This window comes from Thermobia domestica, chromosome 11 (genome assembly GCF_964235325.1).
Source record: "Thermobia domestica chromosome 11, izTheDome1.hap1.1, whole genome shotgun sequence".
Classification (NCBI taxonomy): domain Eukaryota; kingdom Metazoa; phylum Arthropoda; class Insecta; order Zygentoma; family Lepismatidae; genus Thermobia; species Thermobia domestica.
Genome location: NC_137464.1, coordinates 121,033,134 through 121,049,543, shown reverse-complemented (window position 1 = coordinate 121,049,543; position 16,410 = coordinate 121,033,134). Strand labels below are relative to the sequence as shown.

General features: G+C 35.3%; 1 protein-coding gene across 1 annotated transcript in view; it reads left to right on the top strand.

Annotated features, from left to right (window-relative positions):
* The window catches only part of LOC145665254 (lutropin-choriogonadotropic hormone receptor-like), a 642,745-nt gene that overhangs the window by 236,866 nt on the left and 389,469 nt on the right, over positions 1–16,410 (top strand). The window contains exon 3 of the mRNA XM_081732546.1: positions 6,649–6,723. Coding sequence (XP_081588672.1) covers positions 6,649–6,723 — 75 coding nt within the window. The remainder of the gene's footprint in view (positions 1–6,648; positions 6,724–16,410) is intronic.

Genomic DNA, 16,410 nt, shown 5'->3' with positions numbered 1-16,410 from the left:
TTAGAACACATCCATTCATTGGTGTGACATGAGAAAATCCCTTGAGGTAGGTACTGTGTTATAAAATTCACTTCAAATGGGTAAACCGTTTTCCGTCATACGATTACAAACACGCATCGTCGCTTTTAATGAAGAGAAAGAGAAAATGATCCTCATCCGTCCATTAAAACCGGAACACGGGAATTCTCAACAACCGTGGGATACATTTCCACTTATTTTTAACTACCATCAACTACCCACTTCGCTGGGTTAAATTAGAAAAATGGTAATATGTTCCGTTAGTCAGTCACTTTTTACTATTACTAAAGCGCTCTTTGATATTGGTCATTTTCAATGATTTTTATATATCCCCCTCGCTCCCCATGTTGCGGGGCACGGCGTGGGAAGTGTCGTTGTTAATCTCAGCAAGCACGAAAACTATGAATTCAACATTGATATTGGTCATTTCGATCATTTTTACATATCTCCCCCTCCCTCTCCCTCAAGTTGCGGATCTGAATTTGGGCTTTAACGGCATCAGAAGTGTCACTGTTCATCTCAGCGACCTATATTCGATACTAATATTGGTTATTTTCGATCATTTTTAAATGTCTTTCCCCCAACCTTAAGTTACACCGTCAAAGTAATATGACAAAAATCATCTCAGGTCCGAATTTCGTATAGGTTGTAAATTTGATCGAGATCGGTCCGGTGGTTCAAGAGTTATCAAGTTTTATTTATTTTTATATATCTCCCCCCCCCTAAGTTCTACCGTCAAATTGAAATGGTAGAAAACATCTCAGACCCGAACGTCGTCTATGTTAAAAATTTGATTGAGAATGATCGTTTGGTTCAAGAGTTATTATATTTTATTTATTTTTCGACTCCTCCCTCCCTCTCCCCTAAGTTCTATTGTCAAAGTGAATAGCTAAAAACACTCCCAGCCACGAGCGCATCTACGTTGTAAATTTGATCGAGATCGATCGGTCGGTTCGAAAGATTAGCAGTCACAAACATAGTCACTTTCAATTTTATAATATGAAGTTCATATACCGAGTTTCATTTCCCTAACTGCAGAGAGTCATGCCTTGTTCTTATCTGGGTAAACATTTAAATCCCCTTTACTTCTCTTAGCATTATTTCAAAAATATGCTTTCCCCTTTTAAAGGAGAATTTTCAATTGCTAAAATACATATTCCAACATTTTTATTTAAAAGCTTATACAGATTTTCATATCTCCAACTTAAGTAAATTGCTACATTCGGCATCTTGAGAATAAATGAGGGGAAATTTCAATATTATAAAAAATACCCTCTTTTTCCCCTTGGAAGGGGAATTTACAAAAGCTTGTAAATGCGTGTTTCTTATACTAAATTTCAGACCTTCAATGTAAGAGAATCCTAACATTGAGCAATTCCGTTAAAAAAAAGAAAAAAGAAAAGAAATCAAACCTTGTAGAAATATCTCCCGTTAGAAGATTTCTCTTTTGAGAAGGTAAAACAATTGTTCCATTATTTCTACTTTTGAGTTTATATACCGCGTTTCATTCTTCATCTTAAGCTAATCATTACATTTTGCAGTTTGTTATTAACTAAAGGGACATTTCAATAGTATAGAAATTGAAGCGTTTTCCCCTTAGGAAATAAATTTTCAAAAGCGCTTAAATATGTATTTTCTTATTTTTGTTTGAGTTCATATACCGAATTTCAGAACCTCAACTTAAGAGAACTCTCTTCATTGGGCAATTGCTCAATAAAGTGAAAATTGGATATTATAGAAATGATTCCCTTTCTCACTTTTAGATGGGAAAATATTCAAGGCTGAAAATCATTTCCCATTGTGTTTACTTAAGATTTTACATATAGAATTTCATATGTCCAACTTAAGCAAATCTTTACCTAAACAAAAGGAAGCTTAAGTATTTTAGAATTACTACACTTTTCTCTCTTGGAAGATAAATTTGCGAAAACGCTAAAGTACGTTTTCCCGTGTTTTTAACGAAGAGTTTCTATGTCGAGTTTCATTTCTTTGACTTGAGAAATTTGTCAAGTACAGCATACTATTCTTGGCAAAACTTGAAGTTCCTTAACACTCCTTAAGATGTGCAGTTTCAAAAATTCTTCTTTATCATTTGCTTTTGTGACAAAAGTTATATTCTGTCCAAATTTCACATTTCTACCTACCATAGTATAGTCTAGGCTATTACGGGTGAGTTATTATTGCTCTTTATTATACTAGTATACCTAGGTAGATAGCTTGTAATCCTTATCCAGTTTTCTGAGCTCTTTCCTTCACTTCCAGATCAAATATCTAAAAACGCTGAAAGATGTGTCTAATTATTTCAAATTAGAAGACTAAGACCCATGCTTTGTTCATCCCATCCATTTTTTTCTTTCTATCTCAAATGACAAAATTTGCTCGAACACATTTAAGAGAAGTCCAAATACAAAATTGTATTTCTCTGCTCTTCAATACTTCCTAGTTATGGACTCTTATTATACTAATTTTATTTCGCACACCTTTCCCTTTCCACTCTTTTGTCTTCCCCTCTCAATTAAACATTTTTAAAAACGCTGAAATAAGTATCTAATTATTTTAAACGAACAGCTTCAGTCCCAATTTTTATGGCTCTAACTTCAAGAGATTAAGAGATATGGACTTCTCATTACAATTGTAAAACATTTCCCCACTCCTTTTTTCTCACCTCTTTTTTTCTCTTCGAGGTCAATATAAAAAATATTGAAACACTTATCTTATTTTAAATTTGAATTTCAAATATCAAATTTTATGTCTACCATTTTTGGAGATTCCAAGATACGGAAATTTCAATGTACTAATTCCCTACTCTATTCCCTCCCCTTTCCTGTCGAATTTTCAAAATATTTCCTCAGTAGTACCTTACGTAATAAGTTTCATCTATGTTCAAATTTTAAGCTTCTAGCTTAAGCGGTTTGACCTGAGTGTTCATCATTCAGTCAGTTATTTAGAATTTCTTTTATATATAGAAATAGCAGTAGCCTAACACATTCTCATCATTCCTATTACAGCTGCATCTGTGAAACACAGTTTGAAAAGATAATAATAATAATAATAATAATAATAATAATAATAATAATAATAATAATAATAATAATAATAATAAATATCTAAGTACATCCACAAAGATATAACGTGTGAATGGACTGACTGATTTCTATTCCAAGTGAAAATACCAAGAAATTCAAAGGATGAGTTAATGTAGGCATTACATTTAACAAAAATGCAAAAACGTCGACGAAAAGTTACTTTCTTTTAAAGTTAAGACCTCTTAGATCAAATGAAAGGTATAGAGTGATTATAAAAACTGATAATGTTAATAATTAATCCATTTTTTAAAAATCCCCTATAGAAATAAATTGTTTCTAGTCCTACCAGTGCTATTAACTGTCAAGTTAAATTAACATTCAGTTTAACTTTTTACTTTCGTACTAAAATACAGCGGCACATTTCCAAACTATGGTGTTTAATGTTTGAACAGGAAGTGCGAAATATACATTTATAGCTTCCGGTGGTAATTAAGGGATCAAGGTCTAAGATGGAAGCTGTTCTTCAGACGCTGAATCCATATGATTACTTTCTCTCTATCTACTACAGTTTTTGATCCAATGGTATCAGAATTTAAACAGGAAGTTGTAGTAATTTGTACATTTCCAGTTTCTATGAAGATAAGGGCAGAAATAGAACCTATTCCTACGATACTAAATCCATGTAAAGAAACCAGTTCCAGCTACCTAATATCGTGTTTCTACATCACGGACCATGTAGAAACCGAAAAATAAGGATGAAGTCTGTTCCCGGGACCCTAAATTGAATTTAAGAAACATCTTTTATTGTAATTTCTGTTCTATGGTGATCAAAGCTGAAACCGGTAATGGTTGGTTTCTACAATTTTTATTTTGAATAGATGCTCAAAGAAGGAGATTAATCTATTCTGGAGACACTGAGTCCATAAAAGCAAAATGTTTCTTCGAACTCTTTACTACAAAAACATGGATGGACGGACGGATATACCCGTTCTACAAGACTTCCAGTACTTATGTATAGTATAGATTGAGAGTCCAACAATGCAGATTAAAAGCTGCTACTACAAATAATCAGCTTTATTTAGAATGAAAATTATATGAAATGAAATCTTTGAGTTCTACGTTTTTCCGGTTAGGCTAAAGGAGACGGTGAAATTTCACGCCATATAAAACGCAGCAAATGCTGTTTGACATACGTATACCCAATACTGAATTGTATTGTTACGAAGTGTAGTACATATTATTATTATTATTACTGTGACTTCGCATAGCGTAACCGCTAACACTCTTGCCAATGGTATGAGTGGTTCAGGATTCGATTTCCGGTGGAGACACACTGTCAGAAATGTGTACAAGGTTTTTGAGACCAGCCATTTTGAGCAAGGTTTTCCTGGGTTTTCCTCATTCACACTGGGCAAAGTCTGGATGCCCCTTTCTGCCTTACTCATTCCTTTCTTCCTTCTCCACTTCTCCGGATAATGTACTCGCCGAGTGTAACGGTATTTTCAAAAATATAGTCGTTACTTTTTCCAGTTTGCTAATATAATTACTATATGATATCACGTACTATGAAATCACACATCATCATCAATCACTTACTATTTTGAAATAATACACAGTGACGTTAACTTTCATTATTTATGTTTTCTCTTAGTAGCACAATCAATCAGCAACTACTAGTTATCATAGCAACCCCGAAAAAAAACCAACGAAGCTGGTATTATAATAACAGCGGTTAAATATCATATATTATAATTTTTTATATCTCTCTTGTTCGTCATCACAGTCTGTGCACTTTTAATCAACACCTTTTGCCCGCAATAATTAAGATTACAAGAAAATGGAAGTGTTACAAATATATGAGTTACAAATATACCATATCGTTGTACGAGAATGGTTATCCCTCAAATACCATGGACTAAATTACCATAGATGTCGACAGCTCAGAAATATAATTCCCAAATCCTAATTATTATTACTGCTCTCTTGTTTAGTGCAATATCACTGTAATTGATATGGATACTCCAAATTGGGACAAAATAATTTACTCGTGGATATATAGAATTATCATTTACATCATTAGCTCCACAATTTACTTTTGCACGAGTCTCCGTAAATCGACAGAACGACCCAGCAAATAGGCTGGCGTAAAGCCGAGCAGATATATACTACCTATACAAGAAGGAAATAACTCCAAAGAATATATTTTGATATGTGCCAATCGTTAAAGAACTTTGCATCTTCTAATGCTACTGTGAGAAATTGAGTTGCATATTTCTGATACTGTCACATTGGAGGTAAAATTCGTTGCGGTGCACCGTCAATAATGCTGACCCAGAAAACATTATGTCATCCATTACATGATTTTGAAGAATGGAAGATTAGTCATTTGATGTGCGATAGAATCTATTGGTATTTCCTATAAGAGGTTACAACACAATCTGGCGAAATGCTGAGCACACAGATTTGTGAAGAACGGGAGAAATATATTAGCCAGACAGATCTCCAAATTTCTGAATGCTGAGCACAGCTGGAAGTGAGTGCAATGTGTCTAAACTTAGCCCGACCTACATCTCAAATACTACTCAAACTTTACGAGTTGGTGCTATCATAGCTTAGGAGTTATTAGTGAATACCTCGGGCGAGGATTACTTCAGATATTTTCAACTTTTCGTCAATTTTACACTAACTGTTCCACAAAGGCGGGACGTACGCCAAGGGTTCGTGTACTGTTAGTGCTTTCCAAAATATTTTGCCCTACTATTAATGTTATTGTAGTTTATGAGTTACTAGTGAATAACTCGAGAGGAGTTAAACAAGAATTTTCAACTTTTACAATAATTGTCTCTGAAACGTAAGACAAACGCTACATTTTAGTACATCGTTAGTGCTTTTCAAAACAAGAAGCAATAACATTAGCGGTATTACAGTTTGGGAGTTAATGAATAACTTGGACGGGACAAAATTTAGAGTTTCTAACTTTTACACAATCTTGTATCTTTGGAGGACAATTAGTGTAAAAAAAAAGTCAAAGGTTAGTGCATCATAAATGCTTTCCAAAACATAAGGTACAAACATCAGAGTTATCAATGTTTAGCAGTTATTAGTAAATAACTGGAGCAGAACTAATCCTGGATTTTCAACTTTCACAATAATTATCTCTGAAACTTGGAACGAACGCTAAATTTAAGTGCATTGTTAGTGCTTTTCAAAACAAGAAGCACTAACGTTAGTAATATCATAATTTAGGAGTTATTAGTAAATAATTCGGTTGGAGTTAACTTCAGGGTTTCAACTTTTACACACTTTAAACTAATTCTCCCACAAAGGTGGAACAAATATCAGAAGTTAGTGCATCATAAGTGTTCTCCAAAACATCAAACACTAACTATAATGTTGTCATAGTTAAAGAGTTATTAGTAAATAAATTGATCTAAATAGTAATAATAACAGAAATATGTAAACGTCGAATAATCTGAAGTTAACCTTGCCTGAGCTAGCAATGGTCTTTGCATATTACATGCTTATTTATTAATGTAGTCCAATAACTCAAGCTCAGTATCAGTAAATATGAATTAATATCATTCTTCTTTTTTTATAATTACAGTACTGTAGACCATGCAGATTTAATTGTATTAAGGAATGGAGACTTACAGAGATATGGAGCCACCTTGGAAGAAATGTAAGTAAAAAGTTTGTTTACAACGTTTCATTTTTTTCATAATTAAGATTAAGCTTAGGATTGTCAAAGGAATAATGTATCTTTGTTACAGAAAAAAATATGACAGTTTTTAGGTTCTATAAATATAAAGATCTATAAATTCCGTAGAGCATTTAACTAAGTACATGTGAGAAATCCAAGATGGCAGACTATTTATTCAAACCAACGGAAAACCCACAACTGGATTTTTCGGGAGTTTTTGCAGGGTAATAAGACCGGTAGGTAGAACATATTCCAATAGGTTTCGTCTTTTCATTTTGAATGTCCAGGTTTGGTATATTTATGGCGTAATTGCACTGGGCGTATATAGTTAGGACACAGTACATTTTCATTTGCCGAGAGAATCTTCAAATAGTATTTAGGCTAAGTGTTAATCTGAAAAGAAACAATGGAATAATTGTAGTTTTAATGAAAATTGGGAAAAAAATACGTGAAAAAATAACAGCATTATTTTTATTGAAACAAAACTTAACAGAAGAAGAAAAAGGTCCTTTTACAACACTATCCGCAGACTTAAAATTGAATATTTGAATTGCACTAACCCAGCCTATCTTCTTGGTAGCTGCCTCGTGAGTGACAGAACTAGTTGAAAAATGCATGACTTACTAGAATTCGTAAAATGGACTGAATTGATGTCAATCCAAAACGGTTAGAACAAACAATAAAGTATACCACCCGGTGGCGGACCAGTGGCCATGAAGAATGCTGCCATTGCTTAATTGTTCCAGCAGCTTTACCAAACGCAAATCATGATGCTGCAGACAGAAAGGTAATTCGTTCGGAAAGATGTCATACTATTCGGTTATCAGTAGGTGACATATGCGATATCTCATCTTTGCAGTTGCATAAGTCTGTGTTGTTGCTTTATACTGTACTCAAAGAGAGCCGAAGCAATGAGCGCTGTGCAAGTACGCCCATCTCTTCCAAATGATGTCGAACTATTTCCGGGTCACTGCGCATCAAACCTCAATTCATACGTCAGTATTCGTATTCGGGCCTCCCTATGCTTCATGGTCAAATACACAGAAGTAGCCTGTTCTATCGGTTTATGGCTTTTCTGGGATATTGATATTTTCCATGTTCGTTATTTTCTGGGCTATTGATATTTTCCATGTTCGTTATTTTCTGGGCTATTGATATTTTCCTGGAGAGATATTTGCATCGTTGTGACTGTATTTTGTCAAGTTACACTCATATTACACAACGCTCGGGCAGTAATGAACTGTCTGGCCTACCTCGAAATGCTATTCCCGGGTGACGTACATTATTATTGCTGAGCTGCACAACTAGTCATTTTACAGTTCTTCCATGAACAACACGCTGCAAATTAGGACTAAATTCAATTGCCCCTTGTTAACTTTTCATTTCAATGTATGTAATATATTTCCATTTGAACAATCTTCTTATACTTAAGTAAACAAAGCATAAGCATCTGTTCTATGGAATATGTTTGTATCCCTGATTGATTCTTGAAGAATTAAGAATTTACCTAATATTATGGGGTGATGTACACGTGACTTCGATTAAAAGTTAGTAATCTAATTTTTAACAAGACAATAACAGAATAGGAAATAACGAATTCTCACTGCACATCTTTCGGTGATACTCCTTCATGTACTGCAATGCTAATTATTTTAATTTACGTGTGGATCTTCATTTGTTTGTTCAGGCAGAATTAGTGCAATATTAAGAAGGTTTAACACTAATATTGAAAAATTGTTGTATTTAAACAGTTTCTTATTTTGGTTTAATGAATAATAGTGATATAATTAGTTAATAAAGAATACTATTAAAGACTACTAAACAATTTATAAGGTGATTCTAAACTCCCAAGACACTAATTTTCTCTGAAACAGATTGATACGGTGATACTACGACATATCCGACTTTATATGACTTAGGGTGTTTATATGTATATTAGGGATTGTTCAGATTACGGCCACCATCTTGAAATCCCACATTGGTTAGATACCACATTTGAAAATGCGAGGAGTAAGGTGGGATACCGAACAACATAAATTGTGCATCTCCATATGTATCCAAATACAAAACCATAGGATTATAGTCTTTGTAATAACAATAAACTACAAATATGTGTCGGTATAATTTATAAAATACAGCCACAGAGACGAAGAGTTCTGAATAACAATAGACCCAAATGTAGAAGGTTTTAAGAAAATTGTTATATTTTAATTACAATTGGCAGGAAAGTGTTTTTTAAGTATTTTTAAATAGAAAAAATTGAAGAAATATCTCTAGATTAGAAAATAATCAAGTTGTTATGAACTAGAGAGAAAACTACAATTGTATATTTTTCACTTTTCATTCAAAGGTTTTCATTTGCTGTATCGGCATTTGCCGTATTTGGTGCATTGAGTTTTGCGATATTGTAGCTTTTGCGATAATAATCGAAATAGTGTCTTTTTCACCAAGTGAGAGCGGGGCTTCAGTTAGAGGGGAGGTAACCTTTTCTCCTGTTACACAAACTATAGGCCTAATCAACTATAAAAAGGAAAATTAGCTTTCAATAAGTATATGGTTTATTTCATTTTTTCTAATAGAGTTTCATCAGTATATTAAAGCTAATTAGTGAAAGGTCTCATGAAATTTAAATCCAATATTACTTAAAATTGAATACAGTACAGTAATCATAAAAATAATAATACAGTGGGTACTTCGTAAGGAAAGAATACTCCAGTAAATCTAGTAATGAATACCAAACGCGTCTACCGAATTGTCAGTGTATTTTACAGGTACAAAATAAAACATGCAATAATATATTGTACATAGATAAATACATTTACAACTACAATGATCATACGTAACAAGATAATATGTAGTTATTATACTAAAAGAAAAAAATATTACTCCAAGTTTGAATGTCCGACATTTTTCTAAAGAGTTTCTTAACACCCTTAAAGGTTACATATTCAGTTAATGCTTTCTCTACTCTTTCATCCAATGTTATGCACTGACGCCGCCCACCTTTCCCTTGAAGGTTTGAAGTTTGTCTTGCATATAGGTAATAGTTTTACACAGCCTCATTTTTTAAACACTTCACCCAACACAGACTTAATTAATGTATGGATAAATCAAGTCCTAATTACCGATTAATAAATTGAGTCTGTCATTCCATCATTTAAGAGCATTACTTGTTTGCTGTTATTGATGCGAGCAGTTTCATTTCGGAAGGGAGTTACTCAACCTCTGTTCTAAAAGTCTCAAGTCTTTCGTGATGTGGTGTGGTGAACGTTCAACAATAGGTCTCATCTACTCTGTTAATTTTCTATTCAAATCAGAATTGGTAGAAACTAACCATTTTCGATTTGAGCGTTGAACACTATAGAGCAAAAACGGTAAAAGACAGCGATAAGCAGTTTTTCGAAATCGAGATAGTGTTCCACGAATAAGTTCCATATCAGCCAGTAATTACCTAGTCTAATTCAAAGTGGTAGAAATAACTAATTTACAATTTCCATGTTCACAATACAATAAATACTGTAATAGATAACAACAAGCAGTTCTTCATAATTAGCTCAGTGTCTGAAGAAAATATAATTACCGCAACTGGAAGTCTTATAAATATATTAGTGCTTCTGGTTTCGATATTGATCTCTATGGAGTAAAAATAATCCCATGTACCGTAGTCGGAAGAGCTATTGCCTTTGCTGCAAGCGATCCTGAGTTCGATTCATGACGGGTAATGACACTCGGTCTAAAAAGTGTAAAAGCTTTTTCAGGCCAGCCATCCTAACTGAGGTTTTTCTGGGTTTACCTCATTCACACCAGGCGAATATCGGGATGATACCTAACGTAAAGGTCAAAGGCCACTTCCTTCCTTCCCCAATCCTTTTTTCTTTCGTTTTCTCGGATAGTGTGATTGCGCGAACGTTATCCCTCACACATGACGAGTTAACATAGTCGAAAACCTAGAAATCTAATTACTAATCCTAATCTATGGAGCAAAAATGAGAAGGGGTAGCAGTAGATTATTTCTTTTTGCACCGATCACCGCCTTAGCGATAGACTCTGTTTCCTCCGTTAACATCCTATTCAAACCGAATGTGGTAGAAACCAACCATTTTCGGTTTCAAAGTTCTTCGTCATAGAATATCAATCGCAATAAATAGCAAGAAGCAGCAGTTTTATAAATCGATTGTGAATCAAAAGAGTAGATTACATTTCCTCCCTTATCCTTCTACTAAAACTGGAAATTTACTACTGCTTCTGGTTTTCATATTGATATCCATAGAGCAAAAGAGGTAGAAGAAGACAAGAAACGGCTTTCTGCCAAGAATTCAACGTTCCAAGAATGAGTTTTGTCTCCACTTTCATCTCTCTGTTCAAACCGGAAGTAGTCAAAATCGCATATTTCAGTTTTTAGCACTGATCACCAAGTGAAAAAAAAAAACTTAGATAGATAACGACAATCAGTTTCTTTGATATGGATTCAGTACCGCAAGAATACATTAATCTCTGACTTAATTCATCTATTGCAAGTGGAAATGACAGAGATCAGCTATCGTTTCCGGTTCAATATCAATCTGTATAGAGCAAAACAGTAAGATATACAGACTAATGGCTTTTTTATATGAACTCAGCGTCCGAGGAACAGGTTCTATCTCTGATCTTATTCCCCTATTGCGACTACTAGTTATAGATGTCCTGCTTCAAGAAGTGTTGAATTCACATAGTTTGGAAGTCTATCGTACAATCACATTTAAAAATAATAAATCCCTGCTATCATCTAAGTGACTTCTGTTTGCAAATACTTCTTTCAATGGGCCGCGGTGGCTCAGCGGTAGAGCGTTCACCTCTGGTGTATGGGGCCCTCAGTTCGATTCCAGCTGGTGCTAAGTGATCTTTGTGGTGGACAAACACCGTGTGCGTGGATTTTCTTGGGTCTCTCCCATTTCTTCCCACTTTCTTCATTCCACCATTTCATTAATTTCTCATCATCACTGTCTCCTTTAGCCTAGCCGGCATCTAGTAACCTTGAGCCGGCATAACTGTGGTGCGTAAAACTTAAAGATTGCATTTCATTTTATTTCGTTAAAAAAAAAAAAAAAAAAAATAGTCACCAATTGGTTGCAAACGAGAACTTTTATCATAGCTGAGAGGTTGCATATGTCAATCAGACTTGATCGGTAAACGAACAATTGACTTAGCCAAAAACTGGAATGATCGCAATCTGAAATACTTATTCAATGAGAACTAGTCACGTACACGCACAGACACGTGACCCCGTTGTCCGATATTGTTAACTTACAATAACTCTGATATTCATTTCGTACATAGTGAGAACGAAAAAAAAGGAAGAAAAAAGCAACTACAGGGAGCATATTTCATTGACTTGGATGAGGGTACTTATGGAAACTTCTACGTTAGTTGGCAAGCTCATTATCTCGTATGCGAATCCCACCAACATTACTGGCACCCTCATGTCCCTTTCCTGTGGAATTTGAAAATAAAATCCAAAGACGTATCTGAACTTCCGTCATCTATTCTACATAGTTGCCATTAAAGGAAGAAATGGTTATTTCAACGACCGAAATTAAATAATTCGTTTATTTATTTATTTATTTATTTATTTATTTATTTATTTTAGTCTTATTTTACATGGCGAAGTTAAGGCTCCTGCCTTGTCTCCCACTTGACCATGCAATACAATAGTATCATAATTAGTAATACAATAAAAATAATAAGATATATAAAACACTGCCAATCAAACGTCGCAAAATATAGACAAACGTAGCAATTGTTCTGCTATTTTTGGTGATGGATATCTGACAATTTCTGAATGAAGTGAAAGGTTGGACTCTTCATTTTGTTATTTATTTAATGCTCTCCAATCAGATCATATCCTTCCTTAGAGCAAGTAATATATAGAGAGGATTAGGAACAATTGTCTAATTGTAAGTTGTATATACAGAATATATGAATGAACCAAAAGAATATTTAAAATGCTACTCTTTAATAAATACGTTGACAAAAACTATTGCATTTTATAATGTTACCTAACATTTTTTTACGTTGCAAAATACACAAAGGGAAACATGTGAATGATCTGCATTCTAATAACTTTATTAAATTCAAATTTCTCATGATTCACGCATGTGACGTTAGTTTCCCAGACATTGTAGTGGTTTGAATGCGTTCTTGAGATTTGATAACTGCCATACAGTGGCGTATTTAGGGGAGAGAGCTTCCGGGCTTAAGCCTCCCCCCCGAAATCTTACTTACTATAGTCAAATATATGAAATATCTTGTAGAATTTTCACATTTTCAGGCAAAGCCCCCCCCCCCAAAGTTAGCAAAGCTCGTCCCGAAAGAAAATCGTAAATACGCCACTGCTACCATGTGTAGAACGAAGTCGCAGGGTCATTCAATAAAATTTCGTAGCAGTTTGCTTGTGGCACATTGTTTTATTGCGAATAATTGACATGTAGTTTTGTAATGAGGGTGTGAGATAAGCAGAAACACTTCGTACAATGTGCACACCTGACGAAGCTCACATTGCTACATGTTTCTTCCTGGCATTCGTCTGATAGCGTGGCATCGAAACAGTATTCAGTTGGTGTCAGAAAGTACGCTGGCATTTCATCAGTATAACCGCATCTGAAGAAGGCAAACTTGATCTTGTTCCGAAACCTGTCGGCAGAAAACTGGTAATGAGCAAAGGATTGCATACGTAGAAATGTCGCACTCGCCAGTAGGCAAAAAAAACTGTTGTAATGAAGCGGACGAAGTTTTTGTAAGAGCGAAAGAAACCAACATCAAGGGGCTGATGCATCAAGGTGCATTTCTCGGGAATTAACCTTCGCTCAGAATCCATGCCGTTAGGAACTGTGTCCTGAATAAGCATCACATCCTTATTTGCACTCCATGAGTACACAAGCAGACGAACACGACTGGTAGAAGTTTTTTGGATTGAAGGCCAAAACATTTGTGCCATGGACGTTTGCAGATCGCCTTTTTTCATGTTAGTAATAGTTCCAGCGAACGATCTATTGTTTGGGGGATCATGAGCTTTAGTCCTAGTAAAGCGACCAGCCGGTTCCGCCAGGAGCACATAGAGAGGAAAAAGAAGACTACCAGACATGGAAATCACTGGCATGATCATATAACAATGTGTAGTAGCGACAAGAGACCCCACCTCAATATTTATTCGTTTAGCTCCTTTCACAGCAAGAGTTCGGTGGGAATGCAGGTCCTTTTCGAAGCGACTTTGGTCATCATTAACTACCTGTTCAGGAGTGTGCTTTGATGCAATTAGGGCTCTTGTGTCAGAAATAAAGTGATCTGCACTTAACTTTATCTCATTCTCATCCAGGTAGCAACCTCTTCCAAATCGATGGGTAGCTGTTTGAATACCTATATTATATGTTCGCTTAAAATTGTGTAACTATGTCCGTGAAGCTTTGAAACTGCAGGTGCCAATATGACCACTAAATGTCGGTTCAACCATCAATTGCTGTTTTACGTGTAATTCCCACACGCGAAGAGTTCGGTCATGAACGATGGCGTTGCTAGCTCGGGCTTCTTTGAACAATTTCCAGACTTCCTCGTTGATACGTGTGATGGATATTCCTTTCCGACTGTTCTCAAATCTAGAAAGTTGGTGTGCGTAACGCAGGAGTCTAAATTTGCTCTGAACTGAACTGCATGTGAATTTTAATCTGTTGGATGTCCCGTCAATTACCTTGTGACGTGGTGCTAATTGCATCTTGTCATGTTTTGGCTTTCTCGTCCAATACTTGTACGCATTCTCCAGATATTCAGTTGGAAGATCTATATGTTGTCTCTTTGGAGGTGATGGCAGATAATCGGAATTACTACTTTTCTGTGATTGTGGTGGTGTGCAGGGTTTTTTCTGTGATTGGAAATTTGTTTCTACCTCCTCAACTTCGCTATCGATCACGTTCACGTCACTATGATTCTATTCCGATTCAGAACGTCGAGTGTACTGATTTCTTGCACATCGATGGCATTCCTCGCCAGTTGCTGTCTAATTTGTCGAAACATAACCACATCAGCGGGAGTTGGTGTGGTTTCGTTGATACCGAATTATTTTTCGAAAGAGCAACAACACGCCCTGGGTCCATTGTATTGCTTTGCACTTATGAAACGTAAGTACCTGTCTTGTGAATAGTGTAAACCCCGAATTGGTGTCTTAATGATAGCAAAGACGCGCAATCAATGCACACTAACAAAACACACACACACACACACAGCACTTGGAACACACGTTCTTTCTCGGAAACATCATATACGTACTGTACCGCCCCTTTCTTTGCCATAAAACAAAAAAAAAAAACATGGAATAACAGTAGCAATGTCACAGGCTTTGTCTGTCAACTAGCCCTTCATACGCACCGCGGAACTGTCCTAACACATTGTTATAATTTCGTTGCCAGCGACGTACTCCTCAATGATAACTATACATACACGAATGTCTTCCCAATGGCGTATCGGTTGCACCCAATTGATTTTCTTCTGTTTATGTATACTTGTTTGTAATTCCCGGGGACGTCACGCTTGGACACGTTTGGTTAAATAGCGCCTTCGTCACAGCCCACGTCAGAACGTTTCAATTGGCTGATACGCAGTCTACAACGATTGCGGGATGCAGAATACTAGATATATATAAGGTGTCCAAAAATACTGGTACAAATTACACCAGACATTCCTGACAAAACTAACCACATAATCTGACCTATCGTCCGGAACTGGAAAGGGGCCACGCTACAACCCTCGTCACGTGGGAGAGTGGAACGTCAAACACGCCCACCACGAATATGATCGGAGATAGATCATCCCAGAGCATGCATGATTTCGGCGTTTGTGCTGTGTTTTAGTGCTTTTCTGAATTTCCACTTTGGCAACACTGCTTCGACACTGTGCTTCGTCCGTTATTTTCGTACTTCAGTGCTTCTATTTTTATTAGTGGTCTCATATTTTGGTTTCCACTAGTTAGACTCGTGTACTGTACGTACACTTCTACATCTGCAATGTTATACCTTTGGACTTCATACCTTTCCCGTGTACCTCTCGTCAGCCGGCAAATTTCAAAGAAATCACACATGTGCGAATTACTCAGAAACTATTGATTTCATATAGGTGAACCCCGGTTCATGTAGGTGAAAATGTTTCAAAGTACTTGTAGAATATTCCCTTTCAAAGAATGCATCGAATTAATAGTCACCATACACACAAACTCACACACACACACAGACATATATCTATATATATATATATATATATATATATATATATATATATATATATATATATATATATATATATATATATATATATATATATATATATATATATATATATATATATATATATATATATATATATATATATATATATATATATATACAGGGTGTACCAGAAGACACGTTCCAGGCATTTTTCTCGGCTAGTAGTGCACGTAGATACTTCAAACAAAAAATTGAATGACCAAAATGTATGTTGAGAATTAAATGATGATACTTTCATATTCAGTGGCGTAGCGGAAATATTTTCACGGGGTGTCAATCTCAAAATTTCAAATAGAAAGTGGTATCAATTTCAGTTTCTTTGGAAGTATTATTGAAAAAGAAAGAACTTTTACAGGCAGCACTTTTCGTTAAATTCTAC